Below are 21,699 nucleotides of genomic sequence, written 5' to 3' on the forward strand. Positions count from 1 at the left end.
CTTCAAGGTCACTGTATTATAGAAGTAGTAAAGATTGGATTTTGTTCCAACACATAGGTCTGTTTTTTTTAGTATCATTGGTAATTTTAGGTGCTTTAGTTAAGCTTGGTCGGAAATGCCCTTCTCAAGAAAGATCTTTTCATTATGTATGAAATTCTCTATTATGAAAAAAGGATAAAAAAAAAAATAGTAACATATTCAATATAAGGGTATTCTAGTCTTTTTTCAAAATTTAGAATAATTTCCAAATGTAATTCCAGCATAGAAGTACTTTATAGAGTTTTGTTCCCAAATGCATATCTCATTCTGAAGTACTTCTCTAACTCCTTCGTAAAATACTTCAACTTCAACTCTTTGGTAGAGTACTTCTGACTCCAGTATCCACACGGGTCTCTTAACTTATGGAATCCAAGAAATTTGAAGAAAAATAAAAAAAAAAAAGTTATTTTTTGTGATTGAATTTTAATTTAAAATTTTGTTGTTTGGGGGTTATTCATTTTCAAAATCAAAACCTTTGATAAAATCTGAAAATGATTTTTTTTTTAATATTATTTTAATCTAAGGTTTTCATGAAATTTGTTGTGTTGGATTACAAATAAAATACGGACAATGACCGTGAGGGACTCTTTATTGAGAATATGTACCAATTAGTCTCTTAAAAAAGAATATAGACCATTTAAGTCCTACTTAATAAAATATTTACCTATTAAAGATCTTTTGAATATTTTTTTAAGAAAAAACCTGAAATATCTTTTTAACAATTTGTAAAGTGGTTTAATCTAAAAATATACCGAGTCAAATAAAAAACTTGACCAATTTATTTGGTTATAAATATTTTTGTCAAAATAAATAATAAATAGTTTTATTTATTAAAATCTATTTATAAATTCCATATAATTTTATTTGACTCATTTAAGTAGACTTACTAATTTTTTTAGTTGAATCAATTCGATGAACATTCAAGTTGAGTTTTAAATAATATTTTAATTATTTAAAAGGATTTATATATTTTAATAAATCTAATATACATAGATCAAATTAGTTGATGACGATAATCATACGTATCTCCATCATCATTATCATCATCATCTATGTGAGTTAAAAATCACTAGTTTTGGGAAAGCGTAAACAATGAATTTATTTATTTTTTTTCATTTAGATCTTCTTCTTTTTTTTTTCATTGTTATATAAGAGATGACCATAGTTAAGGGGCATGTCATTAATTTTAAAACATAGGATTACTTCAAATATTCTTAAATGATCATATTTCTATAAACCTCAAAATTCGTTGAAAGGGTAATTACGGCATATTTTCTTCAAAAATCCTTTTTAGAATAATATTTGATAAAAAGAGTACTAAAGAGTCTATTTTTTTTATAAGGGACTTTTTGGTACATATTTTCAAAAATTAGGTTTTTGGGGTCATTGTCCCAATAGAATAATATTAAATTGACTATAAATTTACTCAAATCCACTCAATTGAAATGGAATGTGCACAGAACCGCGAAAAAAAAAATATAGAGTTCTATGTCCATTCCCCATCATTTGAGTTTTTTTTTTTTTTTTTTTGAGTTGTAATAATCTAACTTATGCATGTGGCATGCTCAAAATACTCTACAGACATGGCATGTGCTAAAACAATAGAGTTTATGCTTCAAGATACACATTTCATATCCCCATAAATATATGTGGTTGTGTATCCCAAGGATCAAATATCTATCGTTCTAATACACACCATGTTAGGAGAGTATTTTGAGTATGCCATGAGGGGGGAATAAAAAAATCATTACTCTTTTTTCAGAGAGAATTACCAAGTAGATCTATTGCAATTTATTACAAAAACTCTGTTACTTTATAAGTTTGTTACCGCACAAACATTTACTTTATAAATCATGACTAGCTTAGTAAGATTTCAAATCTTACTATGGGTTGTTAGCCCACATAGATTATCAGATCGGCAGTCCAACAACATAGACTTCTAGATTTCATAGAAAACATCATATTAAAAGGAAAAAAATTCGAATATATATATATAAGCTTGATACAAGGTGTTGAGACTAAATGGCTATTGAATATCCAAATTTATAATTAAAATTCGAAGGTGAAAATTAACTTTTTTTCAAATTATTTTCTTCAAAGTCTTAGAATCTTGATTTCTATTTTCCTGTGCCATCAGATCATGTTTTTCGACACTACTAATTGATGCGATTAGAATCCACTCTAAAGTATGTTATGTAAAAAAGTAACACATCAATTTGAATTGTATGACATTGATCCCCTCTTCAAGGTTTGTTGGGTAACAAACTTGATGAAGTAAGGTTCCTTACATTTGTCACAACTCCAAGGGAGTTCTCATAATAAAAAAAATGCAACAGGTAGAAAAATCTCTCCTTTTTTTTTGTTCAGTTTAGCATGCTTTCTCCAAGATGATAAATCATCTTAACATGAAATTTTTTAATCTACCTTGATTGAAATCTTCTCTCATGGACTAAAGGAAAATGCTTTTGTTGCCCTCATCATCACCATTATCATTATTAATTTGTAGCATAAAAAAGAAAAAAAAAAAAAAAACGATCTGGTTAGGAAAAAAAATTAAGAACTTGGAAGATTAAAAAATTCAATAATAATAATAATAATAATAATAACAATTAATTTTCATGGTCGAATTTTATATTTAAATTTGAGAGTTCGGTAGACATCATTTTTCAAAACTTTCGATCAAGCTTAATATATATATTAATATGAGTTTTTCTATGAAATCTAGAAGTTTATAGTGTTGGATTGCCAATTTGATCACCCTTGGTAAGATTTTAAACCTTATCAAGTAAGTCATGTTAATTTGTAAAGTAAGGGAGTTTTTTAAATAAAATTTCAACAATAAGTAAATCTCTCTTAAAAGTAAAGAAATAATAATTTTTTTACAAACCCCTACTCACTTAACGTGGCATGTGCTAGATTCATAAATTCTTTTCTCAAGATATAATTGTGTATCCCGAGAAAAATCTATGATCCCAACACATGCTATAACAGGGGAGTATATCTAAGGGGGAAGTCAGAAAATCACGACTCAAAAGTAAAAGTAGTAGATTCAGAGTTGTGGGTACGAAAAAACGGATAAGTGTTGTATGATAAAAGCGATTTTTTCAAAACTATTGAAGTTACGAAGACCATGCAGAAAACTCGTTGGTCCTTCCGACAACATGATTTTTTTTTCACTTGCTTTGCATAAGTTTCATTCGAAATTCAGATTCTAACTGAACCACTTGATTGAGTACGATTTTGTTGCCCGTTAAGGCAGCAAATCTTGATGGAAAATACTAGTCCCTCTATCAAACAAACCGTTAACTTGTAAATGGATCAGTTGAGACCCAAAATCCAATCCATTCTGACCAATAATTGTAAAGTTGAATTGTGGATTTGAGCTCTGATGAAGATCCATAACTAAACTAACCAAGTCCCAATTTGATAGAGTTCCAGTCCGAAAAATATGAGAAATTAATGAAATTATATTTTATGTTTTGTTTCAATAAATGAAAATTATTTATATTTTATGTATTAAATGGGATTTGATCAGATCCAATTGTTATTGGATCGGATTTGGATTTTAATATTGAGACCGATTAAAAAAACTCTAACCCAACAAGAGTTTGATTGGATTCTTATCAATCGGTTAATTTGATTCGATCATTAGTGGATTGATCCCAGGTTGACTAGATAATTTAGTGTTGATAAAGACTCTTATAAACTTACCATGACGACGCAACAGAAGAGGGACATGATTCTAGGGTTGCATCTTTATATTGTCTACGACTTCATACAAAAGGTCGTGAGATGTATCGAAAAACTTGATCGTGGGCTTGTGGCCTTGTACTTGGTTTCAGGTCTGTGGTAGTTGTGATTCGGTCTTGATCGGATTGGATCTTTATCAAATCTCTATATTAGGATCCAAATCCAATTTGATATACAAAAAGTAAACAAACATCATTATTTAAATAAAATGCACAATATAATTTTATACTTTCTCTCATTTTATCAGATCAAGTCCCTATCAATTGAGTCATTGTTGATTCAAACAATCCAATAATTATTGAAATCTATGATTCTCAATCTAAACCTGAAATTATAGATTGAAACTCCAATTTTAGGTCTGATCTAATTGATTTACCAACCTAGCTCAAGAACCCTAAAGAATGAATACAGGAGTCCACTTTGTCAGTTTTCATTGATTTATATTATTTATTTATTTATTTTAGAAAAAATGAAAGTATCTCTTTCTTCTTTCTTTTATTTTTATCATCTTTTGTATGTGGGGAATATCAACGCCCAATACCTCATAGGAATATTAATTTTCTCCACCACATTTTTTTTAATAATACCCTTATCCATTTTATTTTTTAGTGAAAAAGATAAGGATGTGTTGGTCTTTTAAATAATAAATGTTTGTTTGTATTAATTGCCAACACATGTATTGAAAATAAGATATTTAAATCTAAAGACTAAATGCCCTTAATATTTATTATATAAAAGATAAAAGATTAATATATCCTTATCTTTTTTACTAAAAGTTAAAATGGGTATTTGAAGGTGGAGGAAAAATTGGACTATTTGAAGGTGTTGAAATAAGCCCTTCATATTGACTCATCTAAGACAACTGGTTTGATATTTTAATAATATTACTTTGAATCACCTAGTTTTGTATTTTTCTTTAAAAAAAATAATATACATATATATATATATATATATATATATATATTTATTTATTTATTTTAGAAAAAATGAAAGTATCTCTTTCTTCTTTCTTTTATTTTTATCATCCTTTATTTATGGGGAATATCAACGCCCAATACCTTATAGGAATATTAATTTTCTCCACCACATTTTTTTTAATAATATCATTATCCATTTTATTTTTTAGTGAAAAAGATAAGGATGTGTTGGTCTTTTAAATAATAAATGTTTGTTTGTATTAATTGCCAACACATGTATTGAAAATAAGATATTTAAATCTAAAGACTAAATGCCCTTAATATTTATTATATAAAAGATAAAAGATTAATATATCCTTATCTTTTTTACTAAAAGTTAAAATGGGTATTTGAAGGTGGAGGAAAAATTGGACTATTTGAAGGTGTTGAAATAAGCCCTTCATATTGACTCATCTAAGACAACTGGTTTGATATTTTAATAATATTACTTTGAATCACCTAGTTTTGTATTTTTCTTTAAAAAAAATAATATACATATATATATATATATATATATATATATATTTATTTATTTATTTTAGAAAAAATGAAAGTATCTCTTTCTTCTTTCTTTTATTTTTATCATCCTTTATTTATGGGGAATATCAACGCCCAATACCTTATAGGAATATTAATTTTCTCCACCACATTTTTTTTAATAATATCATTATCCATTTTATTTTTTAGTGAAAAAGATAAGGATGTGTTGGTCTTTTAAATAATAAATGTTTGTTTGTATTAATTGCCAACACATGTATTGAAAATAAGATATTTAAATCTAAAGACTAAATGCCCTTAATATTTATTATATAAAAGATAAAAGATTAATATATCCTTATCTTTTTTACTAAAAGTTAAAATGGGTATTTGAAGGTGGAGGAAAAATTGGACTATTTGAAGGTGTTGAAATAAGCCCTTCATATTGACTCATCTAAGACAACTGGTTTGATATTTTAATAATATTACTTTGAATCACCTAGTTTTGTATTTTTCTTTAAAAAAAATAATATACATATATATATATATATATATATATATATATATATATATATATATATATATATATATATATATATATATTTATTTATTTATTTATTTATATTTAAAGATTTATTTAATATCTAAGTATAATCTTGGGGCTTAGCATTTATTTTTTTAATAATCGGGTATCCTTGTAGATAGCAGACCGGCTCGATTTTTTTGCCCAATCCATAGACCATGGTCTTGTCCAAGGATTAGTCCTAGGGCACATGCAATGCCACACATCACATGCACCAAGTAAGTGACGGGTGCCCTCATGGGTGGCCCTTGAGGAATTAATGCCTAAGTTGAAGGGATTTCTTTCTAATTAGTACCTAAGTTTTGGGGCTTCCCTTAATAAGTCATTTAATAAAAAAAATTATTTTTAATCAGTCCTTGAATCACACTTACCTCATTTCCCAATATTGAAACATTGATTCTGTCCTAACTACTTGAACTCGTTGTTTTCATCCAAAAAAATTGGATTTTCAACATCTCAATTGAATTTTGAAGACCCAAATTTTGACGGAATTGATTTGAGAAGGAAAAAAGAAATTATTTTGAAGGATTTTTTTTCAAGCATTTTCGACACGTATGTTAAAAACTAAGGTTTTTTAAAAATTAAATAAATATTATTTTGGATAAAAATTAATCAAGAATGGTTCTTTTGGTTTGAAATCATCTAGATAAGTTGCTATATCAAGTTTTTTTGTCGATCTTCCCATGTATTTTACTCGAAAAAACTCAAAAAACAAAAACGAGGTATTTTAACAGTGTCGAGTTCGACATTTATTTTTTAAATGTTGACCTCAATAATAATAATTGGTGAGCTCGACAATAATGAAGGAATATTAAGAAATTAAAAGTTTACCAAATGAACTGTCAAATTATCGTCCAAAACTTAGGAATTATTTAGAAAGAAATCCCTTCACCAAGGTCTTTGAAGTAATTTCCTTAAAAAGAATCAATTAACCTAAAGCAAATCCTACTTTATGGTGTGCCCGATGGTAATCAAGACAATTGATGACCAGCTTACCTACCCATCCAACAGAAAAAGGACAATTGATGACAGGTGGAGGTAAAGAAATTGCAAAACAAAAGTTACTATTAAAAATATTTGATAATTTAATAATTATAATCCTGTAAATTTTTAATCGGTCAAAACAATAAGATATATCTTATTGATTAGAGTTATGATAATATGACCCCCCCCCTCTAACAAATGCCTCGTCACATAACCGTACATCATTTGCCTTGAGATTCCCAAGAAAAAGATTTATGATTATGCGTATCTTAAAGTAAATGATCTATGATTTTGTGATGGAGGCGTAGAGGGACTGTGTCAAAGGGGGTGTTTGGAAATCATTTCACTATTAATTATGATTTAAAATAAAATAATGATTTTTTGACTCTCTGACTATAGATTTTTTTTTCTTGATATACACAACTACACATTATGAGAATGTAAAATTGTATATCCCGAGGAAATTATCATTGCGTTTGGATAGAGCTTCTTAACGACTTCTGCTCCTACGGGGAGCTAGCAAATATTTGGATATATTTTTGTTTTGAATGGAAAGGTTTTTACTCTTGTGGGGAGATTTTTTTATTTTTTGTTGAGAAGTTCCAAGGATCTGTTCTTCTGCAGAGATGTTTTTTACTCTTGCGGGGAGTGATTGAGCTTTTGCTCTTGCACAAAGAGGTGTATCTACACAGGTCTTATGATTCTGAGACATGTCACATCAGGAGAGATTATGGTTCAATAAAAATAATTTTCGGACGTTTTCATTATCAAGTTCAGGTAAAAAACATGCCCTTGAACAAATTATTTTTAGGCCTTCCATGTTTTGATAAATATTTGAGAGACCCCTGTGTTTTAAAACTAATAAAGGCTTATACTTTGGTTTGAAGCTTAGCTTGTACTTTGGTTCGGAGTTTCTCTAATAAAGACAGTAAAATTGGTATGATTTGGTCCCGAGAGGATAAGAAATCCAGAATCGATGTGATTTGGTCCCAAGAAGATAAGAGACCATATCTGGCTCTTGTCTATCGCTGTCATGTCATTTTCGTTTACAAATTCACGTGATCCAAACAGCAATAATTGTAGTTTTAGATCAGTTCAAAATATGGCTCTCAATTGGTCTGGTCTGGTCTGGTCTGGATCGGATTAGATTCGATTTGATTTGGGACCTTTATTATAAGGATCGGATCCACAATTGAGCTGATAAGTATCAGGTCAGACTCTTAACGGATTGGATTTTTATCAAATCTAAATATTAGGATCTAAACCCGATTTTATATATACAATGTAAACAAACATCATTATATAAATAAAATTTAAGATATAATTTATATATGTTCTCTCATTTTAACTGATCTTATCCTTATAAAAATAAAATCATTATTATTTGAAAATAAATATATACTAATAAATAATGTTAAACCAAGTTATAATTTTAATTTTGTCCAAGACGAGATGAACGGGCGAGTAAACTTGGTATTGACACTATCACAACATTCACCGAATCTTTAAAAAATTAGAAAATTCGCTGAATATGGGTCCAATTCAACCTCAACATTTGTCTTCGTCAACTTTCAAATATCATAAGGTTTTTAGGGAGGTTGAAGATTGTTACAAATGATAAATTAATGATTAATAACAAAGATGGATGTGTTTTGGGATGAAAGCTAAAACATTCCCGAAGAAAAAAATCATAATTATCTTGAATTTGTTCATATTAACGAGTCGATCCCGTCAAACAATTGCCAAATCCAAACTTGGTTACTATGTGTATCATGGGGAGGCGATAGAGACGTTTTAGGGGATTTAAAACCATCGATAACATTCCTTCATTATATTTCTCCAACATGAAATGGAATTTTAGATACAATTTCCTTACATGAGAGAATCAAATTTCAAGTAATTTTCGATCAATTTTTCCTGCGAAAAATCAGTAAAATAACCCATCCCCACAGTGATCCCTTCTTCTTGGGCAAGCCGTTCCACTTCGAGTTGAACTTGATCAGCTCCAACTCTACTTGGCTCCAACAAACTACATGCGACTTCAATTATGTCTTCACCATGGGCAAGTGTGAGAGCTTGCACTGATGGAAGCCCTCCTCCTCTCCCACGTACGCATTTAGTAATTCTACGAACCGCAGCAATATCAGTAGAAAAGATGGGCACATTGTAGTTATCAATCCATTGTGTTGCTCCAACTACCAAGACACCTTTGGCTCGAGCTGCTCGAGATGGACCCTTGTCTGGGTTCAGGGGCAACAACTCGGATTCGGGCCCTCCTACCCATTGGTTTCCCTCAGAATTAGGCTTGAAATAACCCAATTCTCTCCTGATTGAATCAACTGTCCTTCCTTCTTCATGAGCTGCTCCACATAGAAATGTTGGGACTGCAACATGTCACATTACCTCATTAGAAATGTAACAGAAGAAACTAAAAACAAGTAAAATTTTTAAGTATCACAAATGTTACTCAACACATTTTGACCTCCAATTCTTCCCCAAAAAATCATCAATCATACGGTCCCAATTTTCCACTCAAAATTATACCTTTTCTTTTATTGTCACTGAAAATGATACATGGTCTGGTCCATTCAAGAGATGGGTACATTAATTAGACAAGGGAAGATCGATCACCTTCGAGGATGTAAACCATAAAAGGGTGAATCTTGTAAATCTTTGTGCACATCCGTTTTTTCTATTTTATTTTGCATTGTGTGTTTGCTATTTCTTGTTTTGTTCCGCAATAGGTTGGGGATTTGAAGCACCACAATTGGACTAGGTAAAACCAAAACATAGTTTGTAGATTCTTTAAAACAAGTGCAGATAATTTTTTTGTTTTTTTTGTAAGTATATATTTGATTAAAACCGAATGATTTTAGGAGGCCGAGATAGCCCCCAGTACAGAGAAAAAGAAAAAAAAGGAATCCCAAAAAAGCTACAAAGCGCAAAAAGAGTCCCACTTGAACACAAAATCCTCAAAAGAAACCCCAACAGAGACCAAGTAAAGGAGGCTCAGAATCTCTAGAAAAGCACATAAAGAGCACTAATGGCACCAAAATCACAACTGCATATCTAGTGCTACATAGCTAATTAAGAATTACTTTTCAAACAGTCATCACTTGCATTCCCATATAAAACATTTTCAGGGCGAAGAAAACGAACCTAGAAAACTAGAAGCAATGTCAGCTGCCACGGATTTTGCGAGCCAGGCCGCTTGGTCTAGTGAAGATTGAGCTAGAGGGTGGAAGCATATGTAGTCAACGACGCCAGTGCGAGGATGAGTACCACAATGTGACTCAAGGTCAATGGTTTCGAAAGCCGCTTCAACCATAGCAACAACGGTTCTTCTTAAGGGAACCGAGTCTAACGATGATGGGTAGTTGTTTTGAGCCAATTTGGAGACAATGGTGTAAACAACTCGGTTGTAAACCTCATCTTGGAATTTGTTGATGACATACGCCCCTGGAAATAGCTTGGCAGCTTCATCGATCGACTCCAATGCTGCTCTGTTTCGACCTTCGGATATGTAGACTTTGCAACAAGCAAGCATTGGCTTCACCATTTCTCTTTGTTTCTTAATTCTCTTCACAAACTGCACAAAAGAAAGAGGGAGAGTAGATGATATAACAAGGATCCTAAAAATACATTTGTGGTCATTATTTCTCTTGGAGACACTCCACCTACTCAATTAACATATTTTCAAGTCACTTTGCAGGTAAAATGTCACGTCTAAGCTACCCCATGAAAGGTTTCAAGTATAAGAGTCCTCCAAAAAAACAAAAACAAAAAAAACCAAAAAATAAAAACAAACGTAAATCACATAGAGAACACAGACAAGGGTGGAGCCAAGAAGGGCCCAGAGGGGGCAACTGCCCCCCGCTCCCCGCTCCCCGCCTCCTACCCCCCCCCCCCCCGGAACATTTTGGGTGATCATTTAGACACCCTTGTCTGGATTGGTGAATAGTTTACACCCTGGCTATGTTTTCAAATTGATGAAATGTCTTTAACCTATAACCAAAAACCCTGAATTTCTTCTTCATGATACTACTCATTTTCAAGTTTTTCAATGTCTATATTAAATTAATTTTAATATATTCAAGTTAAAGACTGAAGTCAATAGGAGCATTTAGATTTTGGTAAAAATTTGAAAAATTTTATGTTTTTAAATTCATGACATTGTCTGCATTGACTTCGGTCTTCTCTCATAAAATAATAAAAATGACCAAAATGCCCTTTGTCTTCAAACTCTAACAAAAAAAATAAGTCTTGAATTTTCTCTTCAAAATCAATCATCTTCAAGCTCTTCAACCTTACCATTAACTATAGGTCCCCCATCCAGAAGAAAATCCCAGATCTGCCCTTGAACACAGATATTACGTGATTCCCTCAAGATTGAGGTAAATCCACAGATCACACCGATTCCACTATGAAGAGAAAGCTCTCAATTACAGATTACACCCTTTCACCTAAAAAAAAAAAAAAGAGAAATATATACCCTAGGAAAACATAACTAAGGTTTTACATAATACTAGTAAAATTATGAAAATACCCTTTCAACCGACAAGACGTGTGGCTTGGTTTTACATACTCCTTTTCCTCTTTTTTTCTAATTTTTCAGAACCCCAACAGTCCTATATAATTTGCAATGGTTTCTTCACTTAAGAGAATCAAATGTCAAGTAATTTTCGATTACTTTCTCCTGTGAAAAATCAGTAAAATAACCCATCCCTACAGTTATCCTCTCTTCCCCGGCAAGCCGCTCTACTTCACGTTGAACTTGATCAGCTCCAACTCTACTTGGCTCCAACAAATTACAAGCCACCTCAATTACGTCTTCACCGTGGGCAAGTGCCATAGCTTGTACTGATGGAAGCCCTCCTCCTCGCCCACTTACCCGTCTAGCGATTCTACGAACAACAGCAATATCAGTAGAGAAGATGGGCACATTGTAGTTATCAACCCATTGGGTCGCGCCGACTACTAAGACACCTTTGGATCGAGCTGCTTGAGGTGGACCCTCGTCTGGATTCAGTGGCAAGGACTCGGATTCAGGCCCTCCTAACCATTCGTTTCCCTCGGAATTAGGCTTGAAATATCCTAGTTCTCTTCTGATAAAATCAAGTGTCCTCTCTTCTTCATGGGCAGCCCCATATAGAAATGTTGGTACTGCAAACATGTCACAATAGGGAGAAATAATTGAGAAGAAACTAAGACAAGTAAAATTGAAGTATGATAAATGTTACTAAACACATTTTGACTGCCAATCCTTCCACGAAAAATCAAGTTCTTATTTAAAAAGAGGCTTCATTTGATCGATCATCCATTAATGATCTCCTCAGCTGACAGCCTGACACAAATCCAATTTGATGGATACATGACCGATTGGCACATAGAGATTTGAAGCACCACATCATTGTTGATTGAGTGAACTAAATCACAACAATCTAGCTTGAGAGGCAATTAAGAATTACTTTGCAAACAACTATCACCAAACTTGTACGCTTTTTTTGCATTCCCATCCAAGATTGAAAATGTCACATCGATTGAAAGTTTTGGTTACATTTCGATACATACCCAATACATTCCCAAAAACATTGAATATTTTGGGGTCAATGTTAGCCAATACATTCCGATATTTTAAACCAAGTTCCCATCTATAACCTTTTCAAGACAAAGAACACGAACCTTGAAGACTGGAGCCAATGTCAGCCGCCACGGACTTTGCAAGCCAGGCCACTTGGTCTAGAGAAGTTTGAGCCAAAGGGTGGAAACATATGTGATCAACAACCCCAAGACGTGGATGAGTACCGCAATGTGATTCAAGGTCAATTGTTTCAAAAGCCGCTTCAACCATAGCATGCACGGCTTTTCTCAAGGGAAGGGAGTCCGATGATGAGTTCTGACCCAACTTGGAGACAAGGGTGTAACCAACTCGGTTATAAGCCTCGTCTTCGAATTTGTTGGCTAAAGATGCCCCAGGGTATAGCTTGGCAGCTCGCTCGATCGACTCCAATGCTAATCTATTTCGACTTTCGGATATGTAGACTTTGCAACAAGCAAGCATTAGCTTTAACATTTCTCCTGTTTATCAATCTTCTTCAAAAACTGCACAAAGAGAGAGAGAGTAGATAATAATAATGACACTAAAATTTCTCTTGGACCACTCAATTGGGATGATGGTAAGATTGGCAATTTTTCAAGCCACAACCTTGTAAAAAGAATGCACCAATCAAATTCCATGTAAAATATCAGGTCTAAGACACACCAAGGAAAGGTTTGAATCATACAACTCCTCCATAATTTTTTATTTTTTAAATTAATAAAAAAGTTAAATTGATAAATAATTGTGAAAAAAAAATGTATAATTAACATGGGACAGATTAAATGATGCTTGAGCTTGAAATTATTCTCTCTTTTTTTTTTTTTTGTCTGTCACTTGTTGAGCCACATATCATGAGTAAAAGATTTTACTTTCATTCAAGCACAATATCAAACACCTAGTGCGAAGAATCTTCAACCTATCAATGTCAACCCAATAAATGTTTCACAAAATAATTATGAATTTAAAATACCACAATCATGATAAAAGTATCTAATTAATATATGAATCCCAAACGGACCAACAATACAAATTAATCCAAATGATGAGACAAAACAATTCTCCAATACCCATCATTTGAATTTTTTTAATCAGATATTTTATTTTTTATTTTTCATTCAAGCACAGAAGGACATACCTACCCTGAAACAGCGTCAACCCACCAATGAGAAAACCTGATAAATGTATCTCACCTTTTTATTAGTACCCCATCTGAAAAGGGGTAATTTGGTCATTAAACGTAAGGTAAGTAGGGAGCTGTTTCATTTCTCATAAGATGCTCTCGCCAACAAAACAGACCCTTAGAAGAGGTAAGACAAGATAACTTCTATGAACATGTCAACTTTTACTTATAACACACCAATCCACATATGAACCACCCTTTCGCATGGTGAATATGACAAAATTCCGATTCCGATACATTATTCTTTTTAATTCCCCAAACATGTTTTCGAGCGAGTTCTATAGAAGGTATTCTAATTCAAAGTGATAATTTTGTTAATATGATACGAACTCGCTAATAATTACCAGCAATCTTTTCGTTAAAAAATAAGGACATTTGTTTTTAAATTTACCACAAAGATCATCACTTCAAAATTAATGATATCTGTTCTTTAAATTTACTAGTGAGATCATCACTTTTTTATCAGCGAGATCGACACTTTAAACTAAAATACTTACCAGCGAACTCGCTCGAAAAACATGTTCTGGAATTAAAACAAAATCGAATTTTTTGGGGAAAAATCACCCTCTTAATTTCAAAAGGGTGAGTGTGTTATAAGTTAAAGTTGGTGTGCCAATAGGATGTCATCTCACTTCTGTTCATCATTTTAAGCAGGCCCAAATGTTGTGGACCCAATTATGTGGGTCAAGCCCAGATCTGATAAGTTTATCAACTGGTGGGTTATTTTTTATCAAGCTGAAATCTTACAAAGAGAGTGATCTCAGGCTATGTGATTAAGCATGTTTATTATTTAGTGGGCCCAGACATTGGCCTTTTGTACCCCCAACAAAATAGAAATTTAGATCATAAACAAGTCTCAGTATACTACATTTTATTTTTATTTTTTTGCTTATCGTCTCTGGGTGAGACTAAGGGAATAGAACCATTGATTTTTTTCATCGGGATACACAAGGAAAAAGATGAATGATTCTGTGCTTTGCCATGTCAGCCACGTACAGACTGCTTATGTTTTGCTGCATCGACTTATCATTAATCTTCAGTAATATTTGTGTATGACAGCTTCTTTCCTTAGAGCCATTTGGAAACCCACAAAAAGTAACTTCTTTTACTTTCAAAAGTTAAAAAGTCATAAAGTTTGTTTAGATTTGTTTTAGAAAATTACTTTTAAAAAACAGAAGGAAACGACTTTTACTTTCTAAAAGTTACACTTCATTTGGATAGAGCTTCTTGACGACTTCTGCTCCAATGGGTAGCTAGCAAACGTTTGGATAGATTTTTACTCTTGTGTGAAGAGATTTTTTCTCTTACAAGGAGAGGTTTTTTGCTCTTTGTTGAGAAACTCCAAGAACCTGCTCTTGCACGGAGAGATTTTTTACTCTTACGAGAAGAGATTGAGCTTTTGCTCTTGCACGGAGAGGTGTATCCACACAGGCCTTACTTTCTCTCAAAACTACTTCCAATTCAAATGGGCTCTCAACTCACTTGCTAAATAAACGATTGGATTTCACTCATGTCGGGATACTTCTTGATAACTGCTTTTCCTTATTCCACTCTCCGTCGTATAATCCCCTTCTTCCTCCCCTCCCTTTAGAGAGTACAGGGAGGCAGGACTCCATGAACGTGAGCTGACCTCTATCTGAAGAGCTACTTCAAGCTCTACACTTTTATTCCTGTCTTTTACAACTACAGTTTTGCTTAGTCGTGCTGCAGGTGCCTCGCCCACCCTGCCCTACATCATGACACGCTCTTATTGAGGGTCTCCTGAGGGCCTAAACTACACGTCTTGCATGCCCCAACGGTGAATATAATTTTTTGAGAAGGAAAATATGATGATTATGATCCGGTTGCCTAAAAAAGGAGAGTAGGTTTCGAATTGGAAAATCTGTGGTTTATAAGTACCAAGAAAGGACTGCAATCATTCTCAAAAGAAAATTTCACGGGAAATCTTGTGTTTTACTTGATTTCTTAATTGTTTCTTGTTTATTTCACTGTATACATTGCTAGATCTAGGATCAAACATTCACCAGGTTCACCGAACTGCACATCGTTTGCTATGAAAATCTTGAGATATGAGCTTCTGAACTAGCCCTTGCAACCTCTCAGCGCCTGGACCCGGCCGAAAGACGGAGTCATTGCCTCTCAAGGAACAAGGGTCAGCCCCACTGTTCGAGCTTCCAGTGCACCATGCACCAGGAGCAAACCTACCTTCAGACCGACCCAAGAGTTCTCGATCAATCTTGTCTAAGACCGGGTCATCCTTTGCAAATTTTCGAGCAAATGGGGCTCCACTTTTGACCATGTTGTCAAAGTCTTTCATTGATAAAGAGAGGGGATGCTGCTTTGGAGGATTGTCCCATGCTATGTAGTGGAGGTCATGGTTTACGGCAGTGCTACGGAACTCTTCAGTGTTGCAAATTACAGTGTGGAAGTAGCCTTCTGGTGATGATACAAAGTTTGTGTAGTACATTAGAACAGTTCGTGGAAGGTTATCCCAACCCCATATGCAGTATTCGAGGAAAGATCGAGTAAGCATTACCCATGCTGAACCTGTACCAAGAATCAAAAACAATACCAGAAATAATCATCAATTAGAGCACAAAAACAACCGATTTGGAACTTTTCTGAAAGTAGTTGATCATGAAGTTTGGTCACCAAGTTATCAAATCAGAAGAACAATGTGGGAGACATAATCCATTTTACAAATGCAATAAGCTTCAACACCAGTTGGATTCAGCTATTAATAATTACTTTATTAAGCTATGAAATCAGTATTAATTTGAATTACATTATCATTTAGTACATAATTTTTAGTCGGTAAAACGAGTACTCGATAGAAGGGGCAAGAAGAGCTCAACACAAGATTGCTGATTTTTTGAACAAAAAAACAGCTTGAACAAAAGGCCTCGTAAAATAAAATTTTCTAAGCCTGCACAGAAAACAAGGCACATTATGTCTGCTCTACTTTAGGAGTGGTCAGGTCCAATGGTTTCAGAAATAAGTTCTTTGTTTTGTAGGTAAGCTTTCATACTTAAATGCTTTGAATATGTAGTGGAATGGGCCACTGAAACCACATTACCAATCCGCTCAAAGTTCAAGATTGTTTTGCAAAAAATTCTAAGGAACCCTCTAAGAGACATTTATTTGACCAATAAGCACATTTTTACATTGGAACAATATTATAACATACAACTAATATCAACAAGAAAATGAGACATGCAACCAAGAAAAAATAACTTGCCTGTGAATAACTTGAAAGATGTTGGAAGTGACCGACGTTGACTAGTCCAAGATATATCAGACTTTTTGGATAAGTATAGACCTGGATCAATGATGATCGGTTTTGCTCTCTGGTTCCTGCATTAGTTTGTGAAACAATTATGTAGAGAAAATTTTAAAGGTGAATTTGGAGAGAAAAAAGAGAGTTACTATTGCCACACCAACTTTTGTTAATGCCACACCAATTCCTATGTCAATCACCAAAGAATTGCACAAAGTTGGTGTGGCATTAACAAAAGTTGGTGAGGCAATAGCAACTATGAAAGTAAATAGTTGGAAATTTGCATGTTATATATAATTTTAGACGTACACTTTCCAGCCAAGAATCTGTGTGTGTTCCATGAAATTGAGATTCCTTGACAAATTAGAAAAAGCATGGAGCAGATCTGCATCAAGGCCAAAATTAGATCTTTAGTACGATAATGGACTGTCTACAACAAATGTATGAAATGCATCTATCATTCTCTTGCAAATACATACAATGGGTATTCCAAGTTGCTAGCTTAGGATCATAAGAGATCATATGTGAAGTAATGATATCAATGTCACAGAGACACTCCATTTCTTAGAATTTGAACAGTAGAATTGTCCTTCTATTTTCATTATTTTATCATAGTACATTTATCATTATTTTGGTATTCATATAGATTTGCATAGATTTTGCAAATATATCACAAGAATGCACTTTTGATCTAGTATATCTTGGAAGCAACTTTGCCAATAACTTGTCATGGTTTATGTGTTGAGGGAAAATAGTGATTCAAAGAAAATAATGTTCTTGTGCCTTCGCTTTCATTTCTTTTCTCCTCAACATTTTAGTTTCTCCAACAACTTGAACTGAAAAATTGAAGAAAAAAAAGACTCAAGATTATTCAAGATTTGAAGGTGCAAACTAGCTTAGTTGGTAAAGTCTATGGGTGATGATACCATAGACCTGAGTTCGATTCCCACCATCACAGAGTTACTGATCTCTAAAAAAAAAAAGCTAACCAATAAAATAAAATATATATGAAAAACTTCATAGTTCAAGTCACAAAAGAAAATGTAACTCTGAACATGTTTGAACTTGGAAGTCAAAGCCCCAAACATTTCTCTCACTCTTAGACCTAAGCATCACAAACCAGTGGTTCAAATAATCTTTCAGAATCCTCTAACAAATATCACCCCAATGAAGCAATTTGCATGATTCAATCATCTTATTCTAGAACACTCCACTCTTGGTTTGCTAGTAAAACATCATTTTTTGCTTCGATGACCTTGGAATTTGATGATTTTATCAAATCTATGTGTTTCTTGTCACTGATATTTCCATCAATCTGCCACCCGAATGGTGGAGCAATGGTTCAACAACCTGGGTGTGCTCCCCAGGTCGTGAATCCCCCCACCCGCGACTTTACCCGATACACCTGTTTGTGGTGGTAGGGTGTATCCGAAGGGATTAGTCTCATTTCCAAAAGGAGTGGGGACGCTCTGACGCATAAAAAATATATATTGCCATCTTTGTTGCAGATGCACAAACCATCTCAATCAACTCTCCCCTATTTCATCACTTATAAGAACTACAGCATTTTCTCGAACACATTCATCTCTCGTCCATCTCAACATTGTCATCCAGCTATGCTCTTTCTACCAACACATAATTGTTTATTCCTGAATAGTGATGTTGGTCAGACAACACTCAAGAAGTACATCCCCACTTTTTAGCCATCTATGGACACCATCCTTCCCAGTCTATCACTCCTTATGAATAATAAAACCATTACAATGAAAATGGTCACTTAATGGGTACTTATTAATACACCATCTCTATGTGTATACTTATTAATGTTGCACTCCATATACTCTTTCCTTCTCGGATTAATTTTAAAGCCCTTAAATCCAAAGTTGTTTTGCACTTATCCCCTTAATACTCTTATCAATTAACAATGTCAATAACATACACCAAGGGACACCTTCTTAGATATGAGCAGTTACTGCATATATAAGCAAAAAAAAGTTATGCATTCACATTAGAGCATCGATGTAAACCTAAAATAACTATAAACTCATTTTCTCACCATCACCTTTTCTCGCACTAGTCAACAATAACTCATACATCTCCTTATAGATAATAAATAAATGCATTTGGGTGAAAGTAAATCTACCCTATTCCAGCAATTCTCCCCAGGAATAACTACCAACAAGGGTAATTTCTTTTTGCTTTAACAAAATTTGATTTGTTAAATAATGATATGCATCCTTAGGGAGCTTAGAGAAATCATCTAGGCAAGATGACAATCCCAACAAAAGGGAGATGGCTTTTGGGATGCATAACCTCCCTGCAATATTCTGCATTGTTCAAGATCATTCAAGACTAAAGCAAAACTCAGATTGGAGAAGAATATGGTCCTTGGGTTTCCTTTATTGGAACTCTGTTCTTATTTATTTTTGTTTCTAACTGGTCAGGGGCTCTTTTACCTCGGAAAATCATACAGTTACCTCATGGGGAGTTAGCCGCACCCACGAATGATATAAATACTACTGTTGCTTTAGCTTTACCTACGTCAGTGGCATATTTCTATGCGGGTCTTACCAAAAAAGGATTGGGTTATTTCGGTAAATACATTCAACCAATTCACATCCTACAATATTTCACAAAACCTTTATCGCTTGGTTTTCGACTTTTTGGGAATATATTTGTTGATGAATTAGTCATGGGTCTTCCTAAAAAATCATTCAAAACTTTAGGGACCGCACCTTCAAGACTGTCTTGAACATTCCACCACAATCAATATGAGGAATGACTCTCAGTCATAGCAGCAAGCTAATCTAACAAAGACAGTGGTGGCTCAATGTCTTGCATGATTATATAAGTGCTGAAGAATTATGGCATGATTAAAAGAGAACAGTCCACTTATGGACCATTTCCCAAAGATAAAAGCTTCAGCCTAGCATGCTAATTATGCCTTGTTCTCTAAAGCCTAAAGATAAGGCCTTGTATCAATATCAACCCACTTCAACAAATAATGGAAAAACAGGACAGTAAACTGAACCAAAATTAAGAAAATAAAACATTATCACCATGAACACAGCAATGATGAAACAAACATAAAGGGAGAAAACCCAGAACTAACCATCTTGCGTGACAAGCGGATAATCCGAAGCACTGAGGTTTATAAACCAGTCCCAATCTGCACTCTCCTTCAACAAAATTGCTACAGCTTGAAGTGTACAAGCAATCATTGTAGGGCCCTTGTAAGTGACCAAGTTTGATTGTGCCATTACCCGCACATTCTCCACCTCAAGAAACGCTGGATCGCTCTTTATAGATGTCGTCAACTCTATCCTTTCACGTGGAGGAGCCTCAAGATCCAAATGGAGAATATATTGATTCCTTGGATGATATACAGCCTGTAAAGTCCTCCTCATTCTTTGGCTATCACCCTTTGTACCCGAAATAAGATAAGCTATCCGTGGAGCTTCTATTTTTGAAACCATAGATCGATCCGAATATTTCCTTAAATCTGATTCTACAAAATACTCACTTGAGTCCTCCATTCTAGCAAATGAAATGAAATCAAGGGACAGCGAATCTCCACCATATGAAGTGGAGAAAAGACCGAAAGTGGCTGCCAAGAGAAGAGTAACCGAAACGAGCAAACTCGCGAGGAAGGGAAGAATCCATCTTCGGTCACTAAATGACCTTCCTGAGTGAGAATGGGCATTCTTCCTCATGTTCATTCAAGCTAATTGGTAGCAAATTGGTTTATTCGGCAATGGAACAACGAGAAAATTGAAGAGAAGCAAGGAGCTTCGGTAACAAAACCAAAGCCGCCTTTTTTGAGGGATGAATAATAACATTTAAGCGGGAAACCTAAAGTAGTTCAAAAACATACAAAGTTTGAATAAAATTGATTAATTCGAATCAAAATCAGAGCTTGGAAGTTGGATTTCTCCAATATCGCACATCTTAATTTCCCCAATCCAACAAAATAACAATTACAATTCTTTGTAGACTACGTTCTAAAGAGGACCTAAAAAAAGGTAAAATTTTGACAAAATCTCACAGTAATAATCCAACTTAAAACAGTTTATCGGTTAAATTTCACTAAAGATCGAATTTTTTTTCTCTTTCGTGAAATTTTCCAGACCTGATAACTTAAAACAAAACAAATTTCAGATCAAAGAACACATCGATTGCAATTAAACATCAGAACTGCAAGATCTATAAATCTTACGAGCTTCGATGAACAAACTACAGAAAACGCAAACGAACATAAAACCGTTGATTCCTATTAAAAAAAACTACAGAAAACGGAGATAAATCTATAAATCTTACGAGCTTCGACGAACAAATCGCTGATTCTTTTTCTTCTCAGATCTTGAGTTTCACGAAACAAAAATTAGGGCAAAAAAAGATTGAAAGCTTGAAGGAGGGGAAGCAGAGCTGAACAAAAAGAGTATGACGCGCGACCGTACAGATCTGTGGTTAGATTTGCATTTTAAATGCTTGAAAGAAACTGGAATTTTGGGAAGAAAAATTAATTAAATAAGCGTTAAATTATTAATTTTATTTTCCTACATATTATATCATTATGACTATTGTTTTTTGCGGTGTAGATACGCGTTTCTTTCCTCATGTTTGATGGATAGGAAGTTGGCATCAACGCACACGTGTCAATCATAAATTATTGTTCATCAATTGATTCAGTTAAATAGTGGTGTCTTAAATTATAAAATTATAAAAAAAAATAACACTGATATCCATCAATTCCCGTTTTTAAGAATAATGAGAAAAAAAATATTTCAAATCATTATAAAAGTATTATTTTATAAAATAAAATAAAAAAATTTATAAATTATAAAATTATTAACT

General features: G+C 33.5%; 3 protein-coding genes across 6 annotated transcripts; all 3 read right to left on the minus strand.

Moving 5' to 3' along the window:
• Positions 1 to 8,581: 8,581 nt before the first annotated feature.
• Positions 8,582 to 11,278, minus strand: LOC147387500 (formiminotransferase cyclodeaminase-like protein). 2 transcript variants are annotated; one of them, XM_086421232.1, is made up of 3 exons: positions 11,101 to 11,278; positions 9,949 to 10,378; positions 8,582 to 9,173 (listed from the first exon to the last, which is right to left on the minus strand). In XM_086421232.1, the coding sequence occupies exons 1-3, from the start codon at positions 11,101 to 11,103 to the stop codon at positions 8,662 to 8,664; spliced, it is 945 nt and encodes a 314-aa protein (XP_086277358.1). In that variant the 5' UTR covers positions 11,104 to 11,278; the 3' UTR covers positions 8,582 to 8,661. The 2 variants fall into 2 exon arrangements, with proteins under 2 accessions (XP_086277358.1, XP_086277359.1); XM_086421233.1 differs by lacking the exon at positions 11,101 to 11,278 and having other exon boundaries at positions 9,949 to 10,651.
• A 146-nt stretch (positions 11,279 to 11,424) lies between these two features.
• Positions 11,425 to 13,830, minus strand: LOC147387501 (formiminotransferase cyclodeaminase-like protein). 3 transcript variants are annotated; one of them, XM_086421237.1, is made up of 3 exons: positions 13,579 to 13,830; positions 12,472 to 12,891; positions 11,425 to 11,952 (listed from the first exon to the last, which is right to left on the minus strand). In XM_086421237.1, the coding sequence occupies exons 2-3, from the start codon at positions 12,860 to 12,862 to the stop codon at positions 11,441 to 11,443; spliced, it is 903 nt and encodes a 300-aa protein (XP_086277363.1). In that variant the 5' UTR covers positions 12,863 to 12,891; positions 13,579 to 13,830; the 3' UTR covers positions 11,425 to 11,440. The 3 variants fall into 3 exon arrangements, with proteins under 3 accessions (XP_086277363.1, XP_086277362.1, XP_086277361.1); XM_086421236.1 differs by having other exon boundaries at positions 13,528 to 13,830; XM_086421235.1 differs by having other exon boundaries at positions 13,524 to 13,830.
• Positions 13,831 to 15,500: 1,670 nt separating this feature from the next.
• LOC147387502 (beta-glucuronosyltransferase GlcAT14A-like) lies at positions 15,501 to 21,397 on the minus strand. Its single transcript, XM_086420692.1, has 5 exons — positions 21,163 to 21,397; positions 19,958 to 20,697; positions 17,155 to 17,230; positions 16,807 to 16,922; positions 15,501 to 16,115 (listed from the first exon to the last, which is right to left on the minus strand). The coding sequence occupies exons 2-5, from the start codon at positions 20,562 to 20,564 to the stop codon at positions 15,598 to 15,600; spliced, it is 1,317 nt and encodes a 438-aa protein (XP_086276818.1). The 5' UTR covers positions 20,565 to 20,697; positions 21,163 to 21,397; the 3' UTR covers positions 15,501 to 15,597.
• Between the last annotated feature and the right edge of the window lie 302 nt (positions 21,398 to 21,699).

The sequence above is a fragment of the Akebia trifoliata genome, chromosome 13 (assembly GCF_017979445.1).
Source record: "Akebia trifoliata isolate Shusen 1 chromosome 13, ASM1797944v1, whole genome shotgun sequence".
NCBI lineage: Eukaryota > Viridiplantae > Streptophyta > Magnoliopsida > Ranunculales > Lardizabalaceae > Akebia > Akebia trifoliata.